General features: G+C 42.8%; 1 protein-coding gene across 12 annotated transcripts in view; it reads left to right on the top strand.

Moving 5' to 3' along the window:
• Positions 1-24,871, top strand: part of MICAL2 (microtubule associated monooxygenase, calponin and LIM domain containing 2) — a 776,672-nt gene that overhangs the window by 269,530 nt on the left and 482,271 nt on the right. For all 12 annotated transcript variants that reach the window (XR_011201428.1, XR_011201429.1, XM_069223592.1 and 9 more), the window contains exons 13-15: positions 5,723-5,922; positions 22,291-22,403; positions 22,877-22,945. Coding sequence is in view for 10 of the 12 variants with exons in the window: in XM_069223592.1 (XP_069079693.1) it covers positions 5,723-5,922; positions 22,291-22,403; positions 22,877-22,945 (382 nt within the window). In the remaining 2 variants the exon portion in view is untranslated. The remainder of the gene's footprint in view (positions 1-5,722; positions 5,923-22,290; positions 22,404-22,876; positions 22,946-24,871) is intronic.

Raw genomic sequence — 24,871 nt, 5'->3', positions numbered from 1 at the left:
CGTCACACTCACACACTCTGCGGCTGACAAAGCCTCGCGGCTAGTCCTCCTTCACTCAGCTCCTCTCGTAACAACTTCTGGCATGTATCGCGAGCAACCAAATAATAATAAAACAGATCTGTCGGTTTACTACAGGAAGGGTAACACAATCGCTTCAGGACCTTAGGGATTTTTCACTAGCCTCAGCAGTTATTCCATCTTTCTCGGTCCCCACTTTCGCAAGCAAAATCTGACCCGCAGATTCTGCTCTCAACTTGTCAGTGATCTATTCTAGTGCACTTAGAATTTGTCAAAGCCCGAAGTCGAAGTTTTCTTTCACTCCCTTAACACACGTACCGACTCGTTGACCACGCCCGGTCAACCTATTAAACCGACCAGACCACAACATAAAACAAGTGTCTCATACACTTTTCAACATACTCCGGAGTCTCTTGACCTCGCAGGGCCCGTCTCAACAACAACAACCACGTGGACCTTTTTCTGCACAAAGCGCCACATGCACATGAAGTTCGACGACTTCCCTACTCTCACACTCGGAGTCGCACCTCTGCTATTCTCTAAAATCCTCGCAACCTTTTGAAACAATCTGCGGCAATAAGCTGTGCAAGCGCAAAACCCTGACTTCACTCATACCGTCACTAGTACCGCCAACGCCGATTTCACACCTCCATTCTCTCCATTCGCAAGCTCCGAGATCCCGGGAAAGTCGCGGGGGACTTAGGGCATCATCATTCTCTCAATCTGTTTTACCCAAGAAAAATCTAATTCAACACCATATACCTCTCGAGTGGGGTCCCAAAGGGCGTAACCGTCAATTCAACACCATATACCTCTCGAGTGGGGTCCCAAAGGGCGAAACCGTTACCTCTCGAGTGGGGTCCCAAAGGGCGGAACCGTTACCTCTCGAGTGGGGTCCCAAAGGGCGAAACCGTTACCTCTCGAGTGGGGTCCCAAAGGGCGAAACCGTTACCTCTCGAGTGGGGTCCCAAAGGGCGAAACCGTCCTCTGCTACCATCTACTGATAGAGCGTTCCGTCCTAATAAATTACCTGTATTTGGACGCTCTTGGGTCGATGAATCTTTTGACCAAGTGGGGCTCTCTTCACCCGAGATTAGTCAATTTAATCAAATCAATAATCAATAACGAACATAAGCAATGCCCTGATCAACATAACATTTCACAATTAATCCAGAAAACATTTTGGCGAACCATGACCTTCCGGCCATGAATAACCACACCAGTTTATTCAAAGTTAATGAATTTATTTCCCTATATTAACAAAGCTAGCACGATATAAATGTGTCTCAACACCAAATGATATATGTAAATGAACATTAATAGCTGTCCATAACGGCGAAAAAGATGCAATCTATGCAGCATTTGAATAACGATGCATTCGATAATAGCAACGCAAACCACTAAAACTATAATCTGTAATGGGCTAATTGCATACATTAGTCAGCATAACAAGGTCTCAAATTGCATCGTGCAACAAATGAATCCTCATCTAACCTCAAATTAGCATCTGCATGTGGGACTTCATGCAAAAAACAATTTAGCAACATTGATTTGGAAAACTCCTAACTAGGGCTCTTATCAAAAATCAGCAGTTGGTTACCTAAAAAGAAACACAATGCAATTGTACATTTTCCTTTCATATTTACCAAATTAAATCAGCATTCAAGGAAGTCTTCGTCTCACAGGTACTGGTTTCGATCAGCATGGGACGGGGGCAAAGGGGGCAGGGTGGACGGGGCAATTGCCTCACAGCGGCAAGATAAAAGGACAAAACTACTACTTTATGCAAAGGGGCAAATCGAAGTTAAAGTCTCTAGGGCGAGAATTACTTAAAGTCTCTTTCTCTCGATTAGAGAAAGCATCAAAGTCTCATTCAAAATGGCGTCGAACATCAATTGGCATCGTAGAAGATGGCAAAATGACGAGGTCGGCAAGATGGGCCATAATGGCTGCAATGGGCAATAATGTCCTCGATGGGTGCAATGGGTAATGGCCAATGGCTAATGGCTGCTTTCTTCTTGTGCACCAGGTTTAAATAATCAACAGTTCAAATCCAGTAGGGTCTTCCATTGGAGGGTTCATAGGTTGGCTTCAAATTGTCCAATCAAAAACAACAATTCACAAGCTTCTACCTAGGCATACATTATCCTTGGAGTCGGGAACGTAAGTTGCAACATATTTTACCAATTAACTCACTTTTAGAGCTTCCATTGTCTGCACCTGCAGATTGACCTTGGAGCAAAGAAGAAGATGCCAGGCTGGCACGAAACCTTAAAGATAAGCATGTGAACCGATCTCACTGGAAAAGTACAGCTTCAAGCAAGAATACACGTTTTATTAGCACATTAGAAAAACACGAGCATCTAAACCGTGAGACAAGGCAACTAGGCCGAAGCCTCCACTAAAGTTATGCTAAGTTAAAACATTTCAAACAAGCAAATCATGGCACACGTTTACGGTTATGTCAGATTAGTACAATTCTAATACATCACGTTATATAAAGCACGCTTATAAATGTTGGTGAACTACTCTGAGGGCACATTTGTCCCCGTACAATCTTTATTAGTTCGGTTAAAGTCACACTTGATTATTGCGGCACTACGTTTATTGCGCTAATAAATGTAAAACCTTCGTTTCTGCGTCATCACTAGCAAGCTTCCAGTCTTTTATTAGGGATTATCATGCTTTTTATTTCTCCAGTTCAGAAGAAAAATGCGCAGCACAGCCCTACCTTGGGGAAAGGACTAACTACGCAAATGTACGTTTTTTTGTATTTTTTTATTTCTCCATAGAGAAAACGGTTTTTCTTTTGGAGTAGTGCCTTTTCCTTGACTGTCACGAACTTTTGGGGTGCTTCATTCCTCTTCCCACCCAGAAAGAGGATTTACTCCAGTCCTTCGCTGAAGCAAAACATTTGTGTTTGCCAAGTATCCTTTTTGTCATGAGGGGTGGCTGGTATTATTCGGCTTGAAAGACGTCGCCCTGCCGTTATCAGTGAAGAGGCAGAGGTGCGGAAGGAACACTCCAAGAAGCTCAGTGCACATTGCTGACTGTGCTCGCCGATGGTGTGGGCTGCTGCCTTTTTTGTAGGAGCCGGGGATGTCACTGTGCATGTACCATGTGAGGTTTTAGTTGTCCCGGAGGCATAAGCCGATACCATGACCTCAAAGGGTAGTGTGTGACCTCTTTTAGTACTGCTGCATTGGGTTTGGGGGGGGGGGTTGTTTGGGGAGGCGGGTCCTGCTACTGTGGCCGAGGACGAAGTCAGCCTTGTGCTATTTAAGCAAGGGGTGGGGGCAGGGCAGGCTGATGGGAGCAATGAGAAGTTGGTGGCAACTTTAGTAAGGCCACTTCCTCTGGCCTCCGACCACCATACACTGCTGGTTTAGTTTCTGCTCGGCGGCATCTCTGTCTCAATTCTGACCTGGTTTAACTTGCTCCAAGCTCTAGAAGGAAGAGTGCCCATTTTGTTTTGCTTAGGGAGAGGAGTATCTTCATCACTATCAAGTCATTTCTTCCGATCTGGGCCCTTTTGTTTTTTCCTCGGGCTAGCAGTGCTTGTGCTTGTAAGCTGGAACGGCAACAGGGCGGATGAAGCACTCAGAAGGCACTAGGAACAGCCCAACGGGAAAACGTTTGCAGCCTAACAAAAACGTATCTACCAATCCACGGCCGCCATTGAGATAATTCTCACCACCTCACACATCACTGCTGCTCAGTGCTGCAGAAGTAGAAGCTTCAGGGCTTGCCAGTCCCAACTAGACTCTAATCAGGGTGAGCATGGCAGCCCTGGCCTGCTGATGGTTGACATGACCCTGCTTGTTCCCTTTTAGGCCCCAAGGCAGATTCCAGGATAGAGAAAGAAAACTCCTGTCCTTTCCCTGACTTTCCTTTGCTCAAGGTGCCCATCAGCCCCACGTTCTCATGTCACCAGAGGCACTCCTACACACTGGAAACTAGACAGGGTGACATGCTGATAGCAGGCCCAGCAGTCATTCACTGACCATCCCACCAACGTTGCCTCTGAATGTGCCCACCAGACTTTCCATTCTGAGAGACAGTGGCGACCCGTCCTTTAGGGCAGAGGGGCCGCACCCCCCCAGCCCTAAGCCCCCCATGAAGAGTGTCTGTCAGGCTGAACAAAGGTCAGCCTGACAGACACTCTTCATGTTCAGGTCAGGCAACCAGGAGCAGACATGCGCGATTTGCGCACACTCCTGGCTGCCTGAGCTGAACTTTGCTGGGCTGAGGAGATCACAGCTCCTATGGGCGTGACCTCCTCAGCCCAGCAAAGGTGCCTCGAGGCCCTCCCCTGGGTGATGAGGAAAGCGTCACTAATTGACACTCTCCCTGGGCGCTTCAGGTTTAAGCACTGAAGTGCCCAGGGCGAGTGTTAATCAGTGACACTTCGTCACAGAGTGGGGTGGGGTCAGCAGTCTCACTAACCCCATCCCACTCTGTGACGAGGCTGGGACTGCTGCCTTCCCTCATTGGCTGACCTACGGTCAGCCAATGAGGGAAGGCAGCAGTCCCAACCCTCCTGGGACCTGGAGGCCGAAGGTAAGTGTGTGTGTGTGTGTATGTGTGTGATGTTTCAAACTAAATGTTTGGTGCGTGAGAGCATGTTTGAATGGTATGAATGTTGTTAATGGATGTGCGTGCGTGTCTGTGTGTGAAAGAATGAGTGTGTGTGTGTGTGCCCCGCCCATCCCCTCCCTCCTAAAGCTGCCAGCCGCCACTGCTGCTGAGAGAGACCCTGAGGCCATGCAGGCCATACCACACACTGAGGACAGAAGGATTCCGTCCAGAGGTCCAGCCATGGTACGAGTGGGATAACTTGATTTCATTGTCGCTTTCTAGCACTAAGACCATCATTCAGGTACGGAGTTTAGAGAAGGGGCGGATTGTTACACTTACTGTACAGTAAACAGCTTACCCCAGTGTGTTTCAAGAATGTTTTGTTTCTTTAGCACATTGGCGTCAATTATGCAGTGGAACGCATATCAGTGTGCCTAACAGAGAAAATATTATACTTCATAAACCATGGGTGACCTTTTACTTTTGCCTTTTGACAACAGAAATTTAATTAAAACGTATTAGAAATACGTTTTCAATTAATTTGTGCTGTACAATGAACCATTTAAGCTCACTTTTTTCCAAAATGTTCTTCCATCTCTATATTTGTAGTCATACTCCCTTCTACACTTGCGCATTAAATTCACTTTCCAAACAACCACGTACAGAATCCACCACTAGCCTTCACTGCATTTTCAGCCACAAATATAGTTTTATGCCTGGAAAGGCCTTTGTGAAATCGTCCCTTAAATTCTATTTGGGTACCTGCACAACATGTTAGTTCATTGGATTTTGTTGCAAGGAGAAGATGGGTCCATGTCAAACAGGCATTGGCTTTGGAACCGCTTGACATGGATTTTAATCTTGCCTTTGCCACTTGAATAAAGTGTGTGGCCCTGGATACATATATATATATATAATATATCCTCCACTTTCCCTCATTGCAAAATTGAAAGGGTTAGAAACAGCGCACTATGGAGCACTTTATAAAAAAAGGATATTGCCACAAATGCATTGGTTTTACTAACAATAGTGCTTACTTGACATTTTATTCATTTCGTATGTACAGTACGCTAGTAACCAGACTGACTGCAACTAGTTTAATGACACTGGTGCTTCATTGCTTCAGAGATTTTGACTCTTTGAATGAAGAAGACGCCATCCGGAACAATCAGCTGGCGTTCGACATCGCTGAGAAAGAGTTTGGGATTCCGCCAATCACCACAGGCAAGGAAATGGCGTCCGCCAGCGAACCTGATAAGCTCAGCATGGTCATGTACCTTTCTAAGTTCTACGAGCTCTTCAGAGGGACACCTCTGAGAGTGGTTGGTAAGTGACCGTCTTTTGTACTCTTTTTTAAGATATCGTATCATATCCCGTCATGGTTGACTAATCTGTCCCTGAATTCGGTACAAAGTTAATTTCTCTTAGCTCAAAAGACCCAGGGTGTCTTAGGATAGTCTGGCCCTTATTGTCTTACCGTCCGAGATAACTTGAAAGGAAAGTGCTTGATGTAGGTCCAGGATTATTATTTTTATTAGTTATCTAATACAGAGAAAATCTAATCAGGGGAAACCCGCAGAGTGCCTGCAAAAACACTAACAAAAGAAACAATTCGGACAAGCAGAAAGGAAATTCTCTCCCTCTGTTTTCAAGCGCAAGCACTCTGATCTGTTGCAGTCGTGGCTCGCTGGGGTTACAGGGGGAGGAGCGGGATGGCACGTGGGGTGAGAGGGGGTAAAGGAGTTTTAATAAAAATAAAAAATAAACTTACCTCTACCCCGCTCCTTGCTGCACCACTCCTCTCTCCCGTGTCGACACAGGCTCCCAGCCTGCCCTGTTGCCAATCTTGACGCTGCTCAGAGCAGCATCAGGAGTGGTTGGGAGCACCCAGCCAGGGTGCTCCAAGGCAGACTGGGAGCCTAAGCAGGCTCTTGTTGCCGGGCTGGAGACAGCCTACTGCGCATGTATGTTTGGCTGGCTGGAGCCGGCCGGCCAAACATAGATGCGCAGTGAGGGGAGTGCACACTGCACCCCCCTCACTGCTCGTCACCCCATGGCCCGCCCGTTTCACATAGTTTATTGTCCCTTCCTTGTGAAAGGTTTGCAGCTTCTGCTGCTGGTGGGTGGGCGACACTCCTCCTCCCAAGGAGGGGAGCCGCCACTGATCTGTTGTAATCTATCTGTGGGCTTTTAACCACGCCCACTGCACGCCCCTTGGTTGTTGGCTTGCCTTTCATAAATCCTTTGTTGTCATTGGTAAATGCTTTACATTTGTTCCTCCTTGGGGCAGTTTTGTTAGTGCCTTGGCCTTCGATCCTGTTACATGGATAATTGCACGTCTGCCGATACATTTGACTGTGAGCAAACTTCTTTTTATTTTTGTGTCTCTCCTTCGCGCTCATGCTCCTGGCGGCCATGGCGCTTTGAATCGGCTTGCCTATGTCAACTGTTTTACTTTTGATTTTAAATTTATGTGATAAGAAAAGTTCAGTAAGAAATTTACAAGGCTAATAGCTCTAACTCGAGCAAATGCAAGACCCATTGCATTGTCAATGCTTATTTTTATTGGCATGGCTTTGTGTTTATTTAGTGGCTCCTACCCTTGATGAGGCGCTGAAGTGCTTTCACATGGTTAGCAGTCCATTACGTTGCAGTGGCCAGCATCGGAAAGTGTGTGCACTATGTGGCCTATGTAGGTAATATAGGCGCCATATGTAAGGATCACAGTTACATATTTTATTGCTGCACCTGTGCATAAGAAGCTGTCATGCACGTGGACTTGCAGTTTGTCAAGTAGTCTAGTAGAAAATATGCATTAAGTAGAGACCACTCACTATTCGGTGGAAACCTTGAAATAAAGACAAGGTTGAAACCAAATTATTCAAACTGTTTTTTAACGTAAAAAACCTGGAGTGAGGCAAGAGAAATAAAAAACATAACTTTTGCCTGGTCACCTAGATAGAGATGCATTGAGACCCAGGGTCAAAATATGACAGAATGAAAAAAGAAGGGTAGTGATAGTGAAGCAGTTACATAAAACAGAAAAAATAAGGTGAGGGTGAGTACTGATGAAAAGGTAACTCATTAAAAAAAACTTTAACTGAAATGAAACCAAATATCAACCTTGCAACCTTATTTTTTCAAGATGAATAGCATCCAAACTGAGAAATTTGAATTTTTCACACAGTCTATAGATCAGTGTTGATTGTGAGCTGAGAAGTGAACTGAGCAATAGCACCTTGCATCTCTTCCCTTAGTTTTAGTCATTCTGTACAAATATTGACCTGGTCCAGATTTTGGCACATAAATATGAGGGTGGAAGTCTGGAGGTCCTGACTTTGCCTGGTCACCCCTTTTTAAAGTATGGCCTTCCTAAATGCAGGACAGAAGACAAAGCTGCCAGGTCAAACGTTTGCTTTCAAAACAACAGATTATTTTGTGTGAACACTTCCTTCATATCTGAATATATTCAGCATGCAAGCGATAATTAAAGACCTGCACTGAATTGTGAAACACAAATCAAACCATTTCTGTAAATATTGTAATGATCGGAGAACTGCTACCTCATGGCCATCTTCAAAAATTAGCATGATGTGCCACATAAATCAATGTGATGTGTCCATGAGTGAACTGCTTTATTTATTTGCCAAGTCGATCTCCTGGTCTACCAGAAACATTATTTAACAGCTTTTTTTCAACTTATCCTTTGCAAAACACTCATCGCCTCTGATCATTTTTTAGATTACCACATTTCTTATCCTACTTTGCCCTTGGACTGTTCCGTATGGTGCTTTCTAGTGGACGCAGGGTGCTATAAGTATTTCATAAGGAAACAATGGCATCCTATGGGATATTAAGTCTAGTGAACTGATATGGTGGGAAAGAGAGAGCACCCATACTGCCACTTGAACAGTCACTCAGGTACTCCAAACCCTGGCACATGGGAATGAACATTGTTACACTGTCAGAGACATTGAAAAGGGTACAGGAACAACATGGCACTGTTACACTAAGACACGAACAAGAGAACACTGAAAAACAGACACTGCTACAGTTTCAGTGTCCTAGTATCACAGTGTCATGTTGTTACTGTACCCTTTTCAGTGTTTCTGACATTGTAACAATGTTCATGCCCGAGTGCCAGGGTTTACACAGGCAAATAAACTCTGACACTATGGCACCAACCCAGAAGCTCTCAAAAGAGGCCAGATTCTCCCACTCCTAAAGAAACCTACACTAGACCCTCATGCGCTCGCCAGCTAGCAGCCCACAACTCACATACCATTCATCTGCCATATCATTGGAAAAGCAGGTCATCTTCAACTCTGTGATCACATCATACTAACCATCTTCTGCATGATTACTAGTCACATTAAGATCACATGGCAGCACATAGACCACTAACCTACACATCCTAGATGAGGCCCTCTTAGCCACAGATCTAGATGACCCCTGCCATCTGATATTTCTGATATTCAGCTCCTTCCACAGTCGACCATCCCACACTCATCCATACCCTGGAGCCTTGGATGGGATTTACTGGCAAATGTCCACTGATTCTCCTTCTACCTTTGCAATCAACACCACTTTGACGATATGGTGGGCACCTCCAGTTGACAAAAGATCCCTATCACCTGTGGGACCCCCCCCCCCCCCCCCAGATTTACATGCTGTCTCTTGTCTTCAGTTTTTCATTTGGTGATCTACTTATGAATAACAGCATCAAGATTCACCAATGTACAAATTATACATACATCTCCTTGAAAGTCTTCTCTGCTTCTGACATTGAATGCCACAAACACTGATTGCACATTATCCAGGCTTAGATGTGCAGCACCTACCTGAAGCTCAACTCCACACCAAGACAGAATTCCTGTTATTTGTCAGAACAACAAACTAGAATCAGTACAAACCTGGCTCAGTAAAATTAACTTTGACAGTTTTGAACGCCAACTTTCACAAAATGCCAGGCCACTTGGATACACCCTGGACACCAGCATCACCTACATGGAACACATTGCCAAAAAGCAGTAGAGCCTAGTACTGCCTCTGTCCCCTAAAGAAACTCAACCCATTTCTTCCTGAAAGTGGCTTTTGAACTGCTGTTCAAGTCCTCATTATTCTGGCAAATGGATGGTGGTAATACCCTGCTCCAGGGCCTCCCACTCTCCAAGCTTGCCTCCCTTAGGGACATCTTGCATGCTGCAGCATGGCTCATCCAGGGACTGAATAAATATGATTTCATCACCCCAATCCTAGTAGAACTCTATTGGTCCCCCTTGTCAGCAAACACCAACTTCATAACCAGCTGTATCATTTACTAAGTCCTCACAACCATCACCCACTTATCTTACAGACAAGCTCACCATTTCTTTTAGTTTTCAGAATACATGCAGCCAGGACACCATCAGACTGCAGACTATGAAGTGTAAAAAAGACAAAAAAACTATCTTAATCTATGCAGGCTGTGTCGGAAACAAAGTCCATATCGATTAGGACCAATTCAAGGGCTGTTAAAACTTAGGAAATACTTGAAGACCTACCTCTTTAAAGTACAGTACATTTCAACGCATTAACCATCTACAACCCAACTTCCTCTCCTAATACTCATTGGCTTTATGCTTCTCTTTGACCATGTACAGTACTCCACTGCCTTTTGGCTAGGTTTGCACTGTCCAAATACCATTTACATCGATACATCCATATATGAGAAACTGAGTCAGCTGTACCAGTACTGACAGAGCAGTGACAGTAGGACACTGGAAAGGGGCCCAGATGCTAATACTAGGACACCGGCATGAGGAAATCATAATGTGATGGGTGAGTTGCTTGAATTAATATCAACCACTGAGAATTAATCTGGCCCATAATCCAGTCCATCATTTTTTTTGCCCCCCTGACACCTTATTCAGTAATGAACAATATGCAAACCCCCTTGCACTGCTGGCAAATACATATTTGTCTCAAGGCACTGCCCTATGGTTGACTAATATGCCAAATATTGATCTCCTGCTCCTGAACCATTGGATTAAAGCTCCACCCTAAAGGTCTGGGGCTGGCTTGTTCCAATGCCCTGTTTCATTGCTTTTGATAATGTTGGTACTGCTGATTGCCTACAGTTTGTGCCACAGCTAACAGAGTATGAGAAGAGATTTGCTCTGAGCTGTTTTTTGAACTAACCAGAGATGGTTTTTGTATAGTTTGGGGTTCTTCCATTCCAAATTAATACTACCATTCCTTACAGCACCACAAATTAGCTATCATATTCAGATGTCAACACCAACACAAAAACATGTTAGGACAATCAAAGCTAAACATGACAAATTCAATCTTCAGCTAATTCCACTGGGAAAAAAATTAAGATTGTGGATTTTTTTCTGTACAGAAAATGTGATTCTGCAACATTGTTAAATGCCCAAGAATTATAGAATTCTCTAGCTAACTTCTTTTTAGATAACAACAATAAAATTTATGCTACGTTTGCTCTAAACCTCAATTTTGATTCATGCCTAGTTGTTTATTAGGAGCACCCAAAAGCCTACATATTTGACTAAATTTGACCAGATTACTTTTGTTTGAATCAAAGAAATAGTACCAATACTGAAAGCAAAAGTGGCTCATCTGAAGGCAAACCTGAAAGCCGCTGCCCAGCTTATCACAGGCACAAAAATATGCAATCATATCACCCCAGACCTCAAACGCATTGAACTGGCTATCATATGCAGCAAGAATCTTGCTTGCATGATTCACAAAACAATTTACCACAACACTCCAACCTACCTGGCCCAGAAACTAATTTTATCTGTCAGGAATAGAACCACACGAAGTACAGGCTCCCTTCTATTGAAGCTCTACAAATTCAACAAAAAGAAAACCTACAAGCATTCCAATCTGGAATTGCCCCTCAAATTTGAAGCCATCTTCAACCCGAGACCAGGTCAAATACCTGAACTTCCCTCTTCAAAACAATAAGTAAAATATCTATTAATTAAAATATTCCTTCCTCAACGATGAGCCAATTTCCGAGGCATGCCACACCAAGAGACTTTCTGCTCATACTACATACCTATTTTTCTATGATGCTACTCTAAATATTATTTTTGTAACCACTCAATCTTGGTTTTATGTCTGTCATATATGTCATATTTGTGCTATAAAAACTCTATAAATAAATAAAAACAATTAAATTGGCCTCCCCTCTTGAAGTTCTTCATCTAGGGATTGAGAAACTAGCATCTGCCTTTGTTGAATTATGTAAATGCCGTCCCTAACTCTGGTGTAGATCTAACTAGCCTGAAACCTGCATGGTTTTACATTTTTTTAAAACATCTTTGACTAATCCTATTATTCTAAGACATTACTAACCACGCTTTCTTCTCCTGGAGCCTATTAAGATACTAAAAAACATGCCATAATTCTTACTACTGACACATTGATCGAAAATTGAGCAATCATATGCCCTGCTCAATCTGCATTTAGGTCATTACATAGCACAGAATCAGCTTTTGTCACAGTGCTCAGGAAATTAAGACAAGTATTGGATCAGGGCAGCAGTGCAGCACAGATTTTTCTCCACCTATCTACTTCCTTTGATGCCATCTCCAATGAGTATAATTATTCAAGTACACAATATTGGGATCAGGGGCTCACCATTAGACTGACATGTGTTCTCTTTACAGGATAGAATGCAAGCATTACACATTTTGTCCTGTTTTTTTAATACTAAAGTTGATTAAACAATGCTTTCTACAGTTCTCTTCCCTAACACCTTTGCAGTTCAATACATACGTTTCTCCTCTTGACCATTTCACACCAACAAAGCACAATTGCTTATTCTGCTAGATGGCCTATCTGGACAACCTAAAGGAACATTTAAGTGTTTTCTGTTTGACATAGGTTAATGAGTAACAGTATCTTAAAACTGATTGTGGACAAGGCTGAGATCTTTGTCTTGGATAAAACCAAAGGGGCTTGGACTGATAATTGGTGGTTATTAGACCTAGAGCCCGTCTGTTCCTGGTTTCAGGTCTTCCTGTCTATTAGGAGAGTGCCTTAGGAAAGTGCCCTTTCTTTTTACACTGAGGTAAACAAAATTACCTCCGCCTGTTTCCTTTCTTTGCAAATCCCTAAGAAGCTTTGTCTTTTGCTACCTATAGACTGTTATAAGTTAGTATTTCAGGTCATGATCTTTTCTAGACTGGATCACTGTAATGGTGTGACCCTTGGATCTCATTAAAAGCTTACTGTCAAGCTGCAGCTGATACAGAGCATTGCAGTCCACTTGATTTTAGATCTCCATACGCTGGCTCATGTTTACCCTTAAAGGTTACAATTACATTAGTTTTCAATAGAGAAGCAACCTTTGTTTAAAGCCATATACATTGCTCATCGGACACTATTTAAAGTGGGACCTTGCTACCTTCAAGGAAAATGTGATCAATATTTTCCAAATATATCACTTCATTCATTCTCTTCCTCTACATTAGTCATTCCGTACCATAGAAGAGAAATCACACTTTTAATCTATTGGCAGCTAAACATTTCGACCACACACTCGTTTCCAAAGTAGGATTTTCATAAAGACTGTGCTCTATGAGAAACCCCTCCCAGTTTATTGCCCAGTACACTCGTTTATTTCAGTATCAGCCCCCTTCTGGGTAATAGCTGTGCTTCATGAACATTAACAGTAACATACTGGACACTAATATAGTGGCATTATGACGCACTACCAGAAAAGTGATATGGCATATGGGCATTGACTGGGGAACGCAATACTTTAGTGCTGACGTGGATACTAGAAAGGGGCATGAACATAAGGCCATTGACACTAAAACAATGACAGATGGGGGAACCAACATTGACATGGGGACACAGACACTGCAACACTGCCAAGATTACTACCACAATGGCACTGCCTGTATGCATAATCCACTGTCACTGGTGCAAGAGGACACTAACATAGAAAAGAAACTAGCATAGGGAAATTGACTTTCAAATGCTGACTTTGGCACATGGACAATGACATAGAAGAATTGACAAGAGGACATTAACCCTGGGCCATTGATGCGAGGGAACTGAAACTTGAGCACAGATAGATGAAAAAATAGGGACACTAACTGAGAATGGAATACTGATGGAAGAACCAAGCCAAGAAACACTGACACAGGTATACTGGTAAGTAGACAGAAAATACTGCTGAGACACTGATAGAGGGGTCTCAGCATTTAGCCTTGCAGCCCTGACAAAGGGATGCTATGACACGTGGACACTGACACTAGCACTGAGAAGTAACACAACACAAGAGCACCAGCATGGAAGTACTGGCACAGGGTCACTGGTACTAATGCACCAACACCGGCACAGGGAAACTGCTAGGGTTGACACACAGACATTGGGTCCACCACCATTCGCACACTAGTAGTTAAAGCAGGGACTTTAACATGGATAGTGAAAATGGAAAACTGACACATGAGCAGTGATATGGATAAATTGACGCTGGAACACAAGCATGAGCATTGTGTAGTCCATCGCTGCCTATATAGCTGAGCCGCAGGCACAATAGACACTGATGTAGGGCAGTTAAAGCCACGTGGGGACACTGACATTAAAACTGCGAGACTGTGGCCAGACATTGATATGCCAAAATATGTCTCTCTTCGGGAGACGTTTACAGCCTAAACCTCATAGGCCTAATGTTGATGAATCAAAAAAAATACATTTGAAACCAGACAGCTATTTTAATTCAATATATCATATCACAGGTGCTCTAAACAATGGCGCAGTGAAAGTGAATAGTAAGGTCAGTGAAAAAGTGGTGTCCTGGTGCTGTACATAAATCTATATACAACATATGTGTAAATTAATCTCTAGTGGTTAATAAAGTTAAAGATTTTTAGCAAGACTCAAAATTAGAGTACAGTACATAAATCATATTAAATCATATCTGTCCACTAGTTCATCTGTCAATGTTTTGACCCTATTAGGAGTGATTTATGAGGGTCATCATCCGGGCAAAAGAGTAATGGAAGCAACCAGTATGAAAAGGGAAAAAACACCAAAGTCACAAAAAATAAGGACATTACTGTAGAGTCAATAGGCAATTGCCAGATTACGCCCCAAGGTTCAAATGAGCATCTTCCAAAGATCAGTGCAGAGGACTTAAAAACTTGCTGTCTTTATCTGAGTACGCGCCGAGCTGCACAGATTTTATTGCCAACTCTACAGTCATGTCCTCATTTATTCTGCTCTTCTCTGTGGTTTTTCCCCTTTTATACCAGTTGCTACCATTACTATTTTGCCCTGATGATGGCCCGCATAAAACTCTCCTAATAGGGGCGAAATGTTGACATATGAGCTAGTGGACTGATATGTTTCAACGTGACCTATGGTCTGTACTCAAATTTTGAGTGGTGCTAAAATCTTTAACTTTCTCAGCCTGAGAGACAAATGTACATATATGTTGTATATATATATTTGTGTACAGCACCGTGACACCACTTTTTTACTGATGTCACTATTTGCTTTTACTGCATTGTTGTTTGGAGCACTTTAATGTAATATGATATATTGAATTAAAATAACTGTCTGATTCCAATAGTGTGCTTTTGAATCATGAACAATAGGCCTAGGAGGTTTAGGCTATAAACCTCTCCCAAAGGGAACCATTGTTTTTTCACGAATTTAATAGTCCACGTTCCCCGAGTTACAGGGTTGCCCTTAATAGTTTGTGTGTCTGACACTGATATGGGCATATTGACACTGAGACACTAACACAGGGACATTGAAGCTGGCAAAGGGAACAGCGTGGACATGACAAGACCAACAATGATCCAGGGCATTGACATTTGGACATTGGTGTGCGGACACTGGCACCTTAATATTGTAACACTAATATTGGGAGACTTGCACTGCAGCACTGACACTGAGCCATGGCGATGCAGGGAAACAAGGTCACTGGCGCAGGCTCTGAAACTTATACAAGGTCATTGACATTAGGACTGGAGGAACACAGGGACATGAATGCAAGGTAACAAAGATGAAGCCAGGTAGACAGACCTGGAAACCACTGACATCCAGATAGACCAAAAAAATCTGCATTCCAGCTAAACAACATTCTTTTACAACTCCATAACAAAGACTGCATGACATTGACAAATGCTGTTCAGGGGCAATTGTTCCTAACATTTATTCTTGAAATAACGAGGCAGACTATCAGCTTCCACGCACAATAACCCCTCAGCACTGTCCAAAATAACTCTAACCCCAACCCCTTCCTCATCTGATTAGAGTTGCTTGGATACACCATTTTGGTTTCCAGCACTTGGACAAGGCCACATGCTTTCTGCCACCACAATGAAGAAAAAAGGGACTTCACTCAGGTTAGGTCTGCTGCATGTGGAGGAGTAGAGCAACTGTGTTTTCCCTTGTTAAGTCCAGCCCTCTTCATCATTTAAATGGCACTACCTGCCACCTTCTAAGTATATTTATAATCACTGTGGATATAGCCACTTATATTGAACGATACCAGTACTTTGTGAAAGTCTTACCACCACCACTCACTGTCGGTGGCTTGTGCTCCAGGCAGTGTAATTTGGGGAAAAAGGTAGAATACTAATGATTCCTTTAAAAAAACACAAGATCTGTTGTATTATTTCAAACCTCATGCTGTTGTTTTAAAAGATATTGGCCCACATTACAACTTTGGCGGTAACTGCCGGCTACCGCCACGGCGATGCCCGCCAACATACCGTCGCCGTGGCTACCAGCCGGCCACCCGCATTATGACCGTCAACGGAATTCCGCCAGAGGGCTGGCGGAATACCGTAGACAGTCATGGCGGTGGACAGTGGTAAGGTGGCGTTGCTGTCAGCAGCAGCGCCACACCAGCACCACACCGTCTACCGTATCATGAGCAATGATACAGCCTGGCGGTTTTTTGCTGGTGGACGCTGCTGCTGACAGCAGCGCCGCATCCAGTCTCCTGCCGGAGGACTGCCTGTAAGCAGGTAAGTTGGATTCCCTGGCAGGGGAACGCGGTGGGGGGGGTGTTGTGTGTGTGTGTGGGGGGGTGTCTGTTTTTGTATGCGTGCATGCGGGTGTGTGTCTTGTTGAATGCATGTGTGAATGACTGAATGTGAGTGTACGTGTATGTTGTGTGTTGTGAATGCTTGTGTGCGACAAAGTATGGTGGTGTGTGTTGTGGTGTGTGGGTATGTACGTGTGCATGCGTGGGTGGATGTGGGTATGCGTGTGTGTATGAGTGTGTATGTTTGCACGTGTGGGTGTGTAAATGTGCAGGGGAGGACTCTGAGGATGGGGCAGGGGAGACCCCTATCAATGCCCGGGAAGTATTTCCCTGGCACTGATAGTGCCTACCGCCATGGTTTTCATGGCGGTACACTTGACACGAAAATCATGGCAGTAGGCAGGGTCATAATCCCGAGGGTGGGATTGTGAAGGCTGCCTGGCTGGAGACCGAAGTCTCCAGCCCAGCGGCCGTTATCACCCTGGCGGACGGAGTGGTACATTGGCAGTTTGGCTTGAGCCACACCACCAATGTCATAACTTGGGAAAAGGTACCGCCAGCCTGTTGGCAGTACCTTTCCCCAAATTAACGCCGACTGCCAGGGTCGTTATGAGGGCCATAGTGGGGTGAATCAGGGAATCATGCCAATGTTTAACCCCAAAAACACGTTTATGTAATATTTATTCCATAAGGAGATACCACCTAGAACATATACCCCTTGTTACAGGAGCAACTATGTTTCAAAGGAGAACATGCATTTCTCTCACATTTGTCACCCTTTACATGATAATCCCTCTGTGTAGCATGTAACAATTGATTTGGACCAATAAACAGAAATAACATCTGAGAGGTACCCCTGCCTCCTGCCAAGTCCCAGTGACATATTTCTGTTCACTGCTCCTCTGCATATTTGTGTACACTTTGTCCACTGGCTAGGTATGAACATTTAGATATGTTATCATTGATCACCTGCATAATGTTCAGACCGTCATAAGTGGGACATCCTGCATCAGGGAAACACCCCAGTTGTGCAGGCTTTCAGACGGTAAATGCTTGCATCAGCAAAATAAGACGACCACATAGACTTTCCTGATGCAAACGTTTCTAAGTCCACTACAGTTTGTACACCTTAAAAGAGTGGGTAAATGCTAGCATAATGATATGTAGTCATTTTTCATTGTCAGCCAATGTCCATGGATTCCTCTATGCTTGAAAGTCTGTGTGTATTAGTCGCTGCAAGGATGTTGGTCTGTCTGTATATTGATGTGATGCATGATCTATGTCATTGTGTGCACAGTGTGTCAATGCTGTACAAAGTCTGTATCTTCTTCTTAATAGTGTTTATTTCTTTAGGGTTCTCAGTTCTATAACATGCCAATTTGATTTCTAGACCTCTGTGATACTGGCTCAGCATTTATGATAAAGTTTGCAGTTCTTTTAGTCTTGATATTACAATATTTTGCTTGCCATTTTAATCATTTTTAGGCCACAGCCTACCAGACAGCTCAGCTGTCTGGTTTGCTAAAGACATCTTGGGAACATTCAGAAAGCTGACCTAGGAATAAATCCTGCCCATTGCTTGCCATTGACTTTGTGATTTGTAACTCACATTTTCTGCTTTCCATTTGCTGTCTTAGTTTGTTGAGTTCATACTTTCCCTTTTCCAAACTTTATTTACAATATCCTTCCAAGTGCTCTCTTTCTGTAAACGGGCCTGTAAATCTTGTTATCTCATCACATTACCTGTGCATTCAAAGACCAAGGTCAAATGTCAGGCACTGTCTTCTGAGGGCTGTTGTTTACTTTTCTTTCTATGACTTTAAAGTGAATGGATTTATGTGGCAATCTTGCTGGATACTGGAGTAGGAAAGAGTTTTTACTAGCACACAACAACATTTAAATGAAATGTGTAAGTATTTCAGAATATATCAGAATTAGGTACAAAAATGAAGCACATTTTCGTAATTTCTGAAGTGTGTTGGAAACAATGACTTTAATATGATCAAAACACATCATAACAGTAGGTGATACAATTTATACACATTTTCATGTGTGCATTGTATGGATTTATTAGAAAAACTGTATGCCTGTGCAAATGTAATAGTAATTTCAATTGAAAATGTGTTGTCTGTAATGGCAGTGTGCTACCACACCATGAATACTCTTCTCTACGCAACTCCACTCTACTCTGTGCCACTCCACACCACTGCACTCTACTCTGCATGACACCATTTCACACTACTGCACTATGCACCACTCCATTCAACGCTACTGCACTCTGTGCTCCTTCACGCTATGCCTCTCTACTCTACCCTGTACAACTCTACTCTATACCAATGCACACTTCACTACTCCAGTCTAGGTCACAACAAACTACTCTGCAGAACTCCACTCATCGCTGCTGTACTGTATGCCACTCTGCACTCTACACCACTCCACTCTATGCCAATACACTCTGCTCCAATGCACTTTACTCTGTAACACTCAACTCTAGGCCCCTGCACTCTACTGTAACCCACTGTACGCCACTCTAATGTACTCAGCACTATCTGCCACTGCACTCTATACCACTTTACTCTGCGTCATTGCACTCTATGCAATTACACTCAATGCTGCACCACTCCACTGTATGCCACATCACTCTACTCTGAAACAATCTACTCTATGCCACTGCACTTTGACACTCTACTCCTCTCTGTACCACTCTACTCCATGCCACCGCACTCTACGCCACTCTACTTTTAACCACTGCACTCTGCACCAATGCACTCTATAGAGTTGCACTCTATGAAACTGCACTCTGGGCCACTGCACCCTACTCTGCATCACTGTACTCTACACCACTGCTCTCTAAGCCACTCTGCTTTTCACCACTCTACACAATTGGACTCTGGCACTCTGCAACACTGCACTCTTCACACTGACCTCTGTGCCACTCTACTATGCACTACTCCACTCTACGCTACTCTACTCTATGCCACTGCATTCTATGGCACTACACTCTACTCGTCACCACTCTATGCTACTTTACTCTGCACCACTCTACACCACTGCACTCTATGCCATTCGACTCTACTCTGCACCACTCCACTCAGCATTCTACGCCAATGCACTTTACACCAGTCGACTCTACTCTATGCCGCTCTAGTGTATGCTACTCTATGCGACTCCACACTGTGCCACTTCAATGTATGACATTAGCTGCCCCTCCACTCTACAGCACTGTACTACACTCCACACCAGTGGTTCCCAACCTGTGGTCTGGGGGCCCATGGGGGTCCATGAAGCCTTCTCAGGGGTCCGCGACTGCTTAGAAAATTAAACAAATATTAACAAACATTAACAAATTATGTCCCCAGGTTTCAGTAATGACTCAGTTGGGGAGAGGGGGCAGAGTCCAACGATGATTCAGTGGGGGTCCCTGGAATCCAGTAATGATAAATTGGTGGTCCACAGAAGTCAAAAGGTTGGGAACCACAGCTCTACATCATTCCACTCAATGACACTCCACACCAGACCTATTGGCTTTGCCAATGCTTGCTCTTTTACCTTCCTTGTTGAACATGTATTCCATTTTGGGTGCTATCTCTAGTAATATGAACTGGTGTCTTTCCCCGCTGTTGTTCTCTCCCCCTTCTACTTTCTCAAAAAGCTCCTTCCTGCTCCTTTTACTTATTGTTATGTATCTGATGACGAGCCTAAAATTTCTTCTTTTTATTTCCTATCTCTGATTTACTCTGCCGTTAGCAGTTCTCCTTTGTTTTCCTTCACAGCTTAACGGTATCTCTGCTTTCCTACTATAATGCAAAATAGAAACCAAGCATTCTTCCTCATTTGAGCATCTTTTTACCTTGAGCAGCAGCCACCCTGCTGGGAAAGCAAATTGAAGGCGTTCATTCTACTGGGTGTATCCATTTTCCAAAAAGAGTCTGCATATTGCAGCACCTATTCCTTTCATTCACAGTTTTGTCTGGCCAAGTATAATTTTTAGCTATGAGAAACTGGTTTTCATCTTGAGATCCTCATAGGAATGACTCGATGAGATGCCATTCGCACACAGAAGACTATGGTGATGGTAGATGTTTCTCCACCCAGCAGCCGAGATCTGCATCTCAGAAGGTTGATGACCATCGGAGTTTTCACAAAGTATCATGTCTGCTGTGACAGAGGCTGTTACTTTTTCTATCACCATCATCCAGTCCTTTTCATGTGGCATCTCAAGGCCATTCTGATACAAATCCCATATATTTTCATCCACACCTTTATTATTCAGCGCTCTACCGAATTGCTCTTCAGTCGCTCTGCAGTACTTTCTCATTACTGCAATTCACCGTTGCCTTGGCTCCAGTCCGGGCTCCTTTTTGCATCTGACCGGTTCTTTGTTTTTTTTATCCTCTTGTGTTTTTTGTTGTTGCCTATTTACGTTGCCGCATCTTGCTCTCCCAGTACATCTTATGGCACCTTAGCCCGCCTCTGTCAAGTAATTACATCATTTTAGTGGCTCTGGCTGCTCTCCAGGTATTTTCCTTTCTGGTCTCCTTCGGTTAACATTTCTGCTCTGGTTTGCAACAGCCCTGTCTTTTAAGGGATGGATTTGGAATATGTTTGTGCATCACTTATAATCCCCAATTTCCCTGCCATTTTATGGTGGTGCTGCAACAACATGGCAGTTATAAGCTTGTCTTTTATGCATCAATATTTTACATGTTTTTCCTAAATCTATTTGGCTGTGCAAGCTACTGTGCGTTATTATTGTGCATTAGGATTGCTTTCAGTCCGCAGAGGAACACCCCCCTAGGTGGGTGTCCGCTATCAATTTTGCCCTGGCATGTGGAATGTGGCGGCTGAGGGGAATGTTGCCAAGGCATGGAAGCACAGACTGCAGGTTGTACAGAAGAGGGTGGGCACCAGGCAGTGAGACCCTGAGTCAGTGAACTGGGAGGAGTTGAGTTGCTGGATTGGGAGGAGTCTAGGAAGTGAGGGAAATAATTCGTCTTTGTGGTGCTACTGAAAGCAAGATAATTTTTTTTAAGTACTTGGTGAGAAGGGGATGAGCAGCCTTTTGCTGTGTAGCCTAATAGGATGTGGGGTTTCCGGCAGAGTACTGACAGTCCGATAGGGTTCATAGAGAAACAAGGGTTGGCACAGCCAAAGCCTTGCCTTGGAGTGTTGTTAGTCACTGTGAAATTGTATTCAGGAAAATGCTGCCACTTACAATGCAAGAGAGCCAATGGAAGAACTAAGCTGATCCATTGCCCCCACTGCTTGCTGTTGTGTGTGGTAGCAAAATGTGACTAACAGTTTAACAGACCAATTAATTGATGAAGAAAACTGACTGAAAGCCCCTGTATGAATGTATATATGCATGTATTTTTAATATGAATTGTTTTAGAAAACATGAGGCTGGTTAGACAGGTAATAGTGTCTCTGGTCTAGGTTAAACACCAATTAATTAATCTATCATCTAATTCACATTATCCCATAGCGTATGTCCATGCAACTCTGTAGTTACTATTCAGGCGAACCGACTTGTTTCAGTAATATGTGATGCTAGACATATGTTTGTTGTACATGTCGTATTCTCATGTTTTCTTTGCTGTAATATGTTTGTGAATGATGGGTGTAGTTCGTGTAGAGAAGATTAACATTGTTGTTTCTTATTCAAACAGACAATGCTTGCAGAAGAACTGGAGAAAATGGTGCAGATTATCCGTTAAAAACATCAAATGGAATTTATAACAACCATATAAACTTAACATTACCTAGAAAGCGTGTCCCGAAAGTAAGTACCTTGCTTTATTTACTTTTTCGCTAAAAAGTAGGGGGGGGGATAGGTACTCACACTATTTGGTAAACTGAATATTATTATTGTTCTTTTCTTTGGAATTTAAAGCACAAAAACAAGAAGAGGAGTGTTTCTTTAAAGATGACCTTGGACGTGCTTGTTTTTATATTTAGCCAACTTTGTTCTTTGAGATCATGCTTACCAAGGATGTTGACGGGCACCAAAAATCACCTTTCAGATTATTACAGTCAATTTTCTCAGAGTATTTTAATGTTTTTTTAAATATATATTTTTAGCCCCTTTAGGTACAATTTACACAGCTTTCTAAATATACTTTTTCTCATGTATCAATACATTAATGCCTGAGTGGGCCATTTGATTTAATCTGCTGTGGTGGAATTTGTTTGTGTCCTGATTGTGTAGGCATATCTAAGCACTACTGACGGATATCCTGTGCTGTTGTACCCTAGGTTGAAAGGAAAGCTGAAGAGAATGAGCCAAACAAGAGAAGGAGGAAAGGCCCTTATGGGGATGAGGAGGTTGGTACAAATCTGTTATTTTAACCCTAGGTCCTACCCAGTGACCGCTTCATTTTTACATTATTAGACTGCATTATGAACATCCCAGGCTCCTCCCTCCAAATCTTTTTTTTTTTTAACATGTTAACATGCGGGAAAACTACCCACAGCTGTGATGAAAAGGGCATTTTATTTGGTCACTAAAGTTTCCTGATAGAGTTGCGCATTTTGATATAATAATGTGTAGGTCACACTAAAAAGCAGTTCAGGCCAATTTATGATCCCGTTTTTTCCTAGAAAGATGGTGGCCTTGTTTGTAATTGCAGAGCATCTTCCTGAGAGGTGGAGCAAGGGAAAATAATACCCCTCCTGTGCTGAGCAGTTACTTCTTCACACAGTTCCCTTTCAGAGCAGGCAGTGTGTCCGCCTGTGCCCCAGAGGATATCATGTTATCAGGAAAACCTGCCATTGTCCCTGAACCAGATACTGAAGTTTGTGCATGGTGTTTTCAATTTGCGAGAGTGCTGATATAAATAAGTATGAGAGAGTGCTGCAGTACGTTAGTACGGGAGAGTGCAGCGAGATGTTAGAATGGGAGAGTGCAGATACACATATGTTTGTCTACAGTGAAATGCTGATGTGACCTGATACCAATAACCTGAAGATGGTTATTGGAAGGCTTGCTTCCAATATCCTCAGATTACCAGTTTTAAAACCCAAAACTCGCTGACAACTGACATCCATTGAAAAAGGGGTGAACTATGCGAATGAAGGATGTTGTATTTGTACGCCCTCCCCGTTTCCCAATAGGGCGGTAGCCTATTAATTACTGCTTCACAATTTGAAGTTGTTAGCATAAGATCAGTGTTCTGAAGTGACCGAAAGGCACTGTGCAACAATAAATAAAACGAATTTATACATCATTAAGACAAATAAACCCACTTAGATCAGTTCATGGACCATGCAATGTAAACAGCACACTTATCACATAAAAACCTGCTCTCTGTGACTCTTAGATTCTGCTGTTTAAACACAATACCACAACAGGATTGTGAAGGTTCAGTTTTCAAATACCAGTAACAGGGCCTCCAACAAATGTCAACTTTTGCATTTAAACAACATGTTTATATGAGATGCCCATTTACAGAAACAGAAATTTGCTGAATGAAGACTTAGTTAAGAATGATGCATTTCTTTTGCATATATTTATATCTGCCGCCAGTTGAATTGATCAATAAGTTTAAATAGATATTGCAAGAACCAAGAAAGCAATTATTAATTACCGTCTTGATCAGTTTATCGCCCAGGCATTATGACTGTTGCATGGGTTTTGGATTAGTTTTTTCTGAGAAATGAAAATAAATCCATTAAATAATAAAGATGAGGTGGGATCTTTTACATCGTTTCCAACAGATTGACCCAGAAGAGTTTGGAACTGGTCAGGCGAATTATATCATTTGATATCATTATATCATTAAATATTTTGTTTGAGGTTAATCGATTGTGCTATAGAATGCACATTTAAGAACAATTCAACATTTAAGTTCATGGTTATGTTGAAATATTCGGTACCACTGATTTCACCATTTAGATAGAGGTGTGTTGAAAGGTTTTTGTGTTATTAGGCATGATTTTCAAACCAGTTTCCCTTACATAACTACAGGTAATTTGAGGCCTTAAATTACATATTACTAGATCTGAAATATATGCTCTAACTTTTAAACAGTTGAAGGTCGTGCCTTGAATTCCTAAGCATTCTAATGAACTACTAATGGAATTCAATTAGATCATTTAAATGTTAAAAAAGGAAAAAAAACAATGCAACTGTATCATGTTCTCTGTTTTTCTGTCTTGCTGGCCTACTCTTTACACTATTTACCTTGTACAATGCCAGCTCTGTGGAACATGTTATTTTTTTGAAGTAGTATTCCTCTTGTTGTAGGACTG

The sequence above is a fragment of the Pleurodeles waltl genome, chromosome 3_1 (assembly GCF_031143425.1).
Source record: "Pleurodeles waltl isolate 20211129_DDA chromosome 3_1, aPleWal1.hap1.20221129, whole genome shotgun sequence".
Taxonomy (NCBI): Eukaryota; Metazoa; Chordata; class Amphibia; order Caudata; family Salamandridae; genus Pleurodeles; species Pleurodeles waltl.
This window is presented reverse-complemented; position numbering and strand designations above follow the sequence as displayed.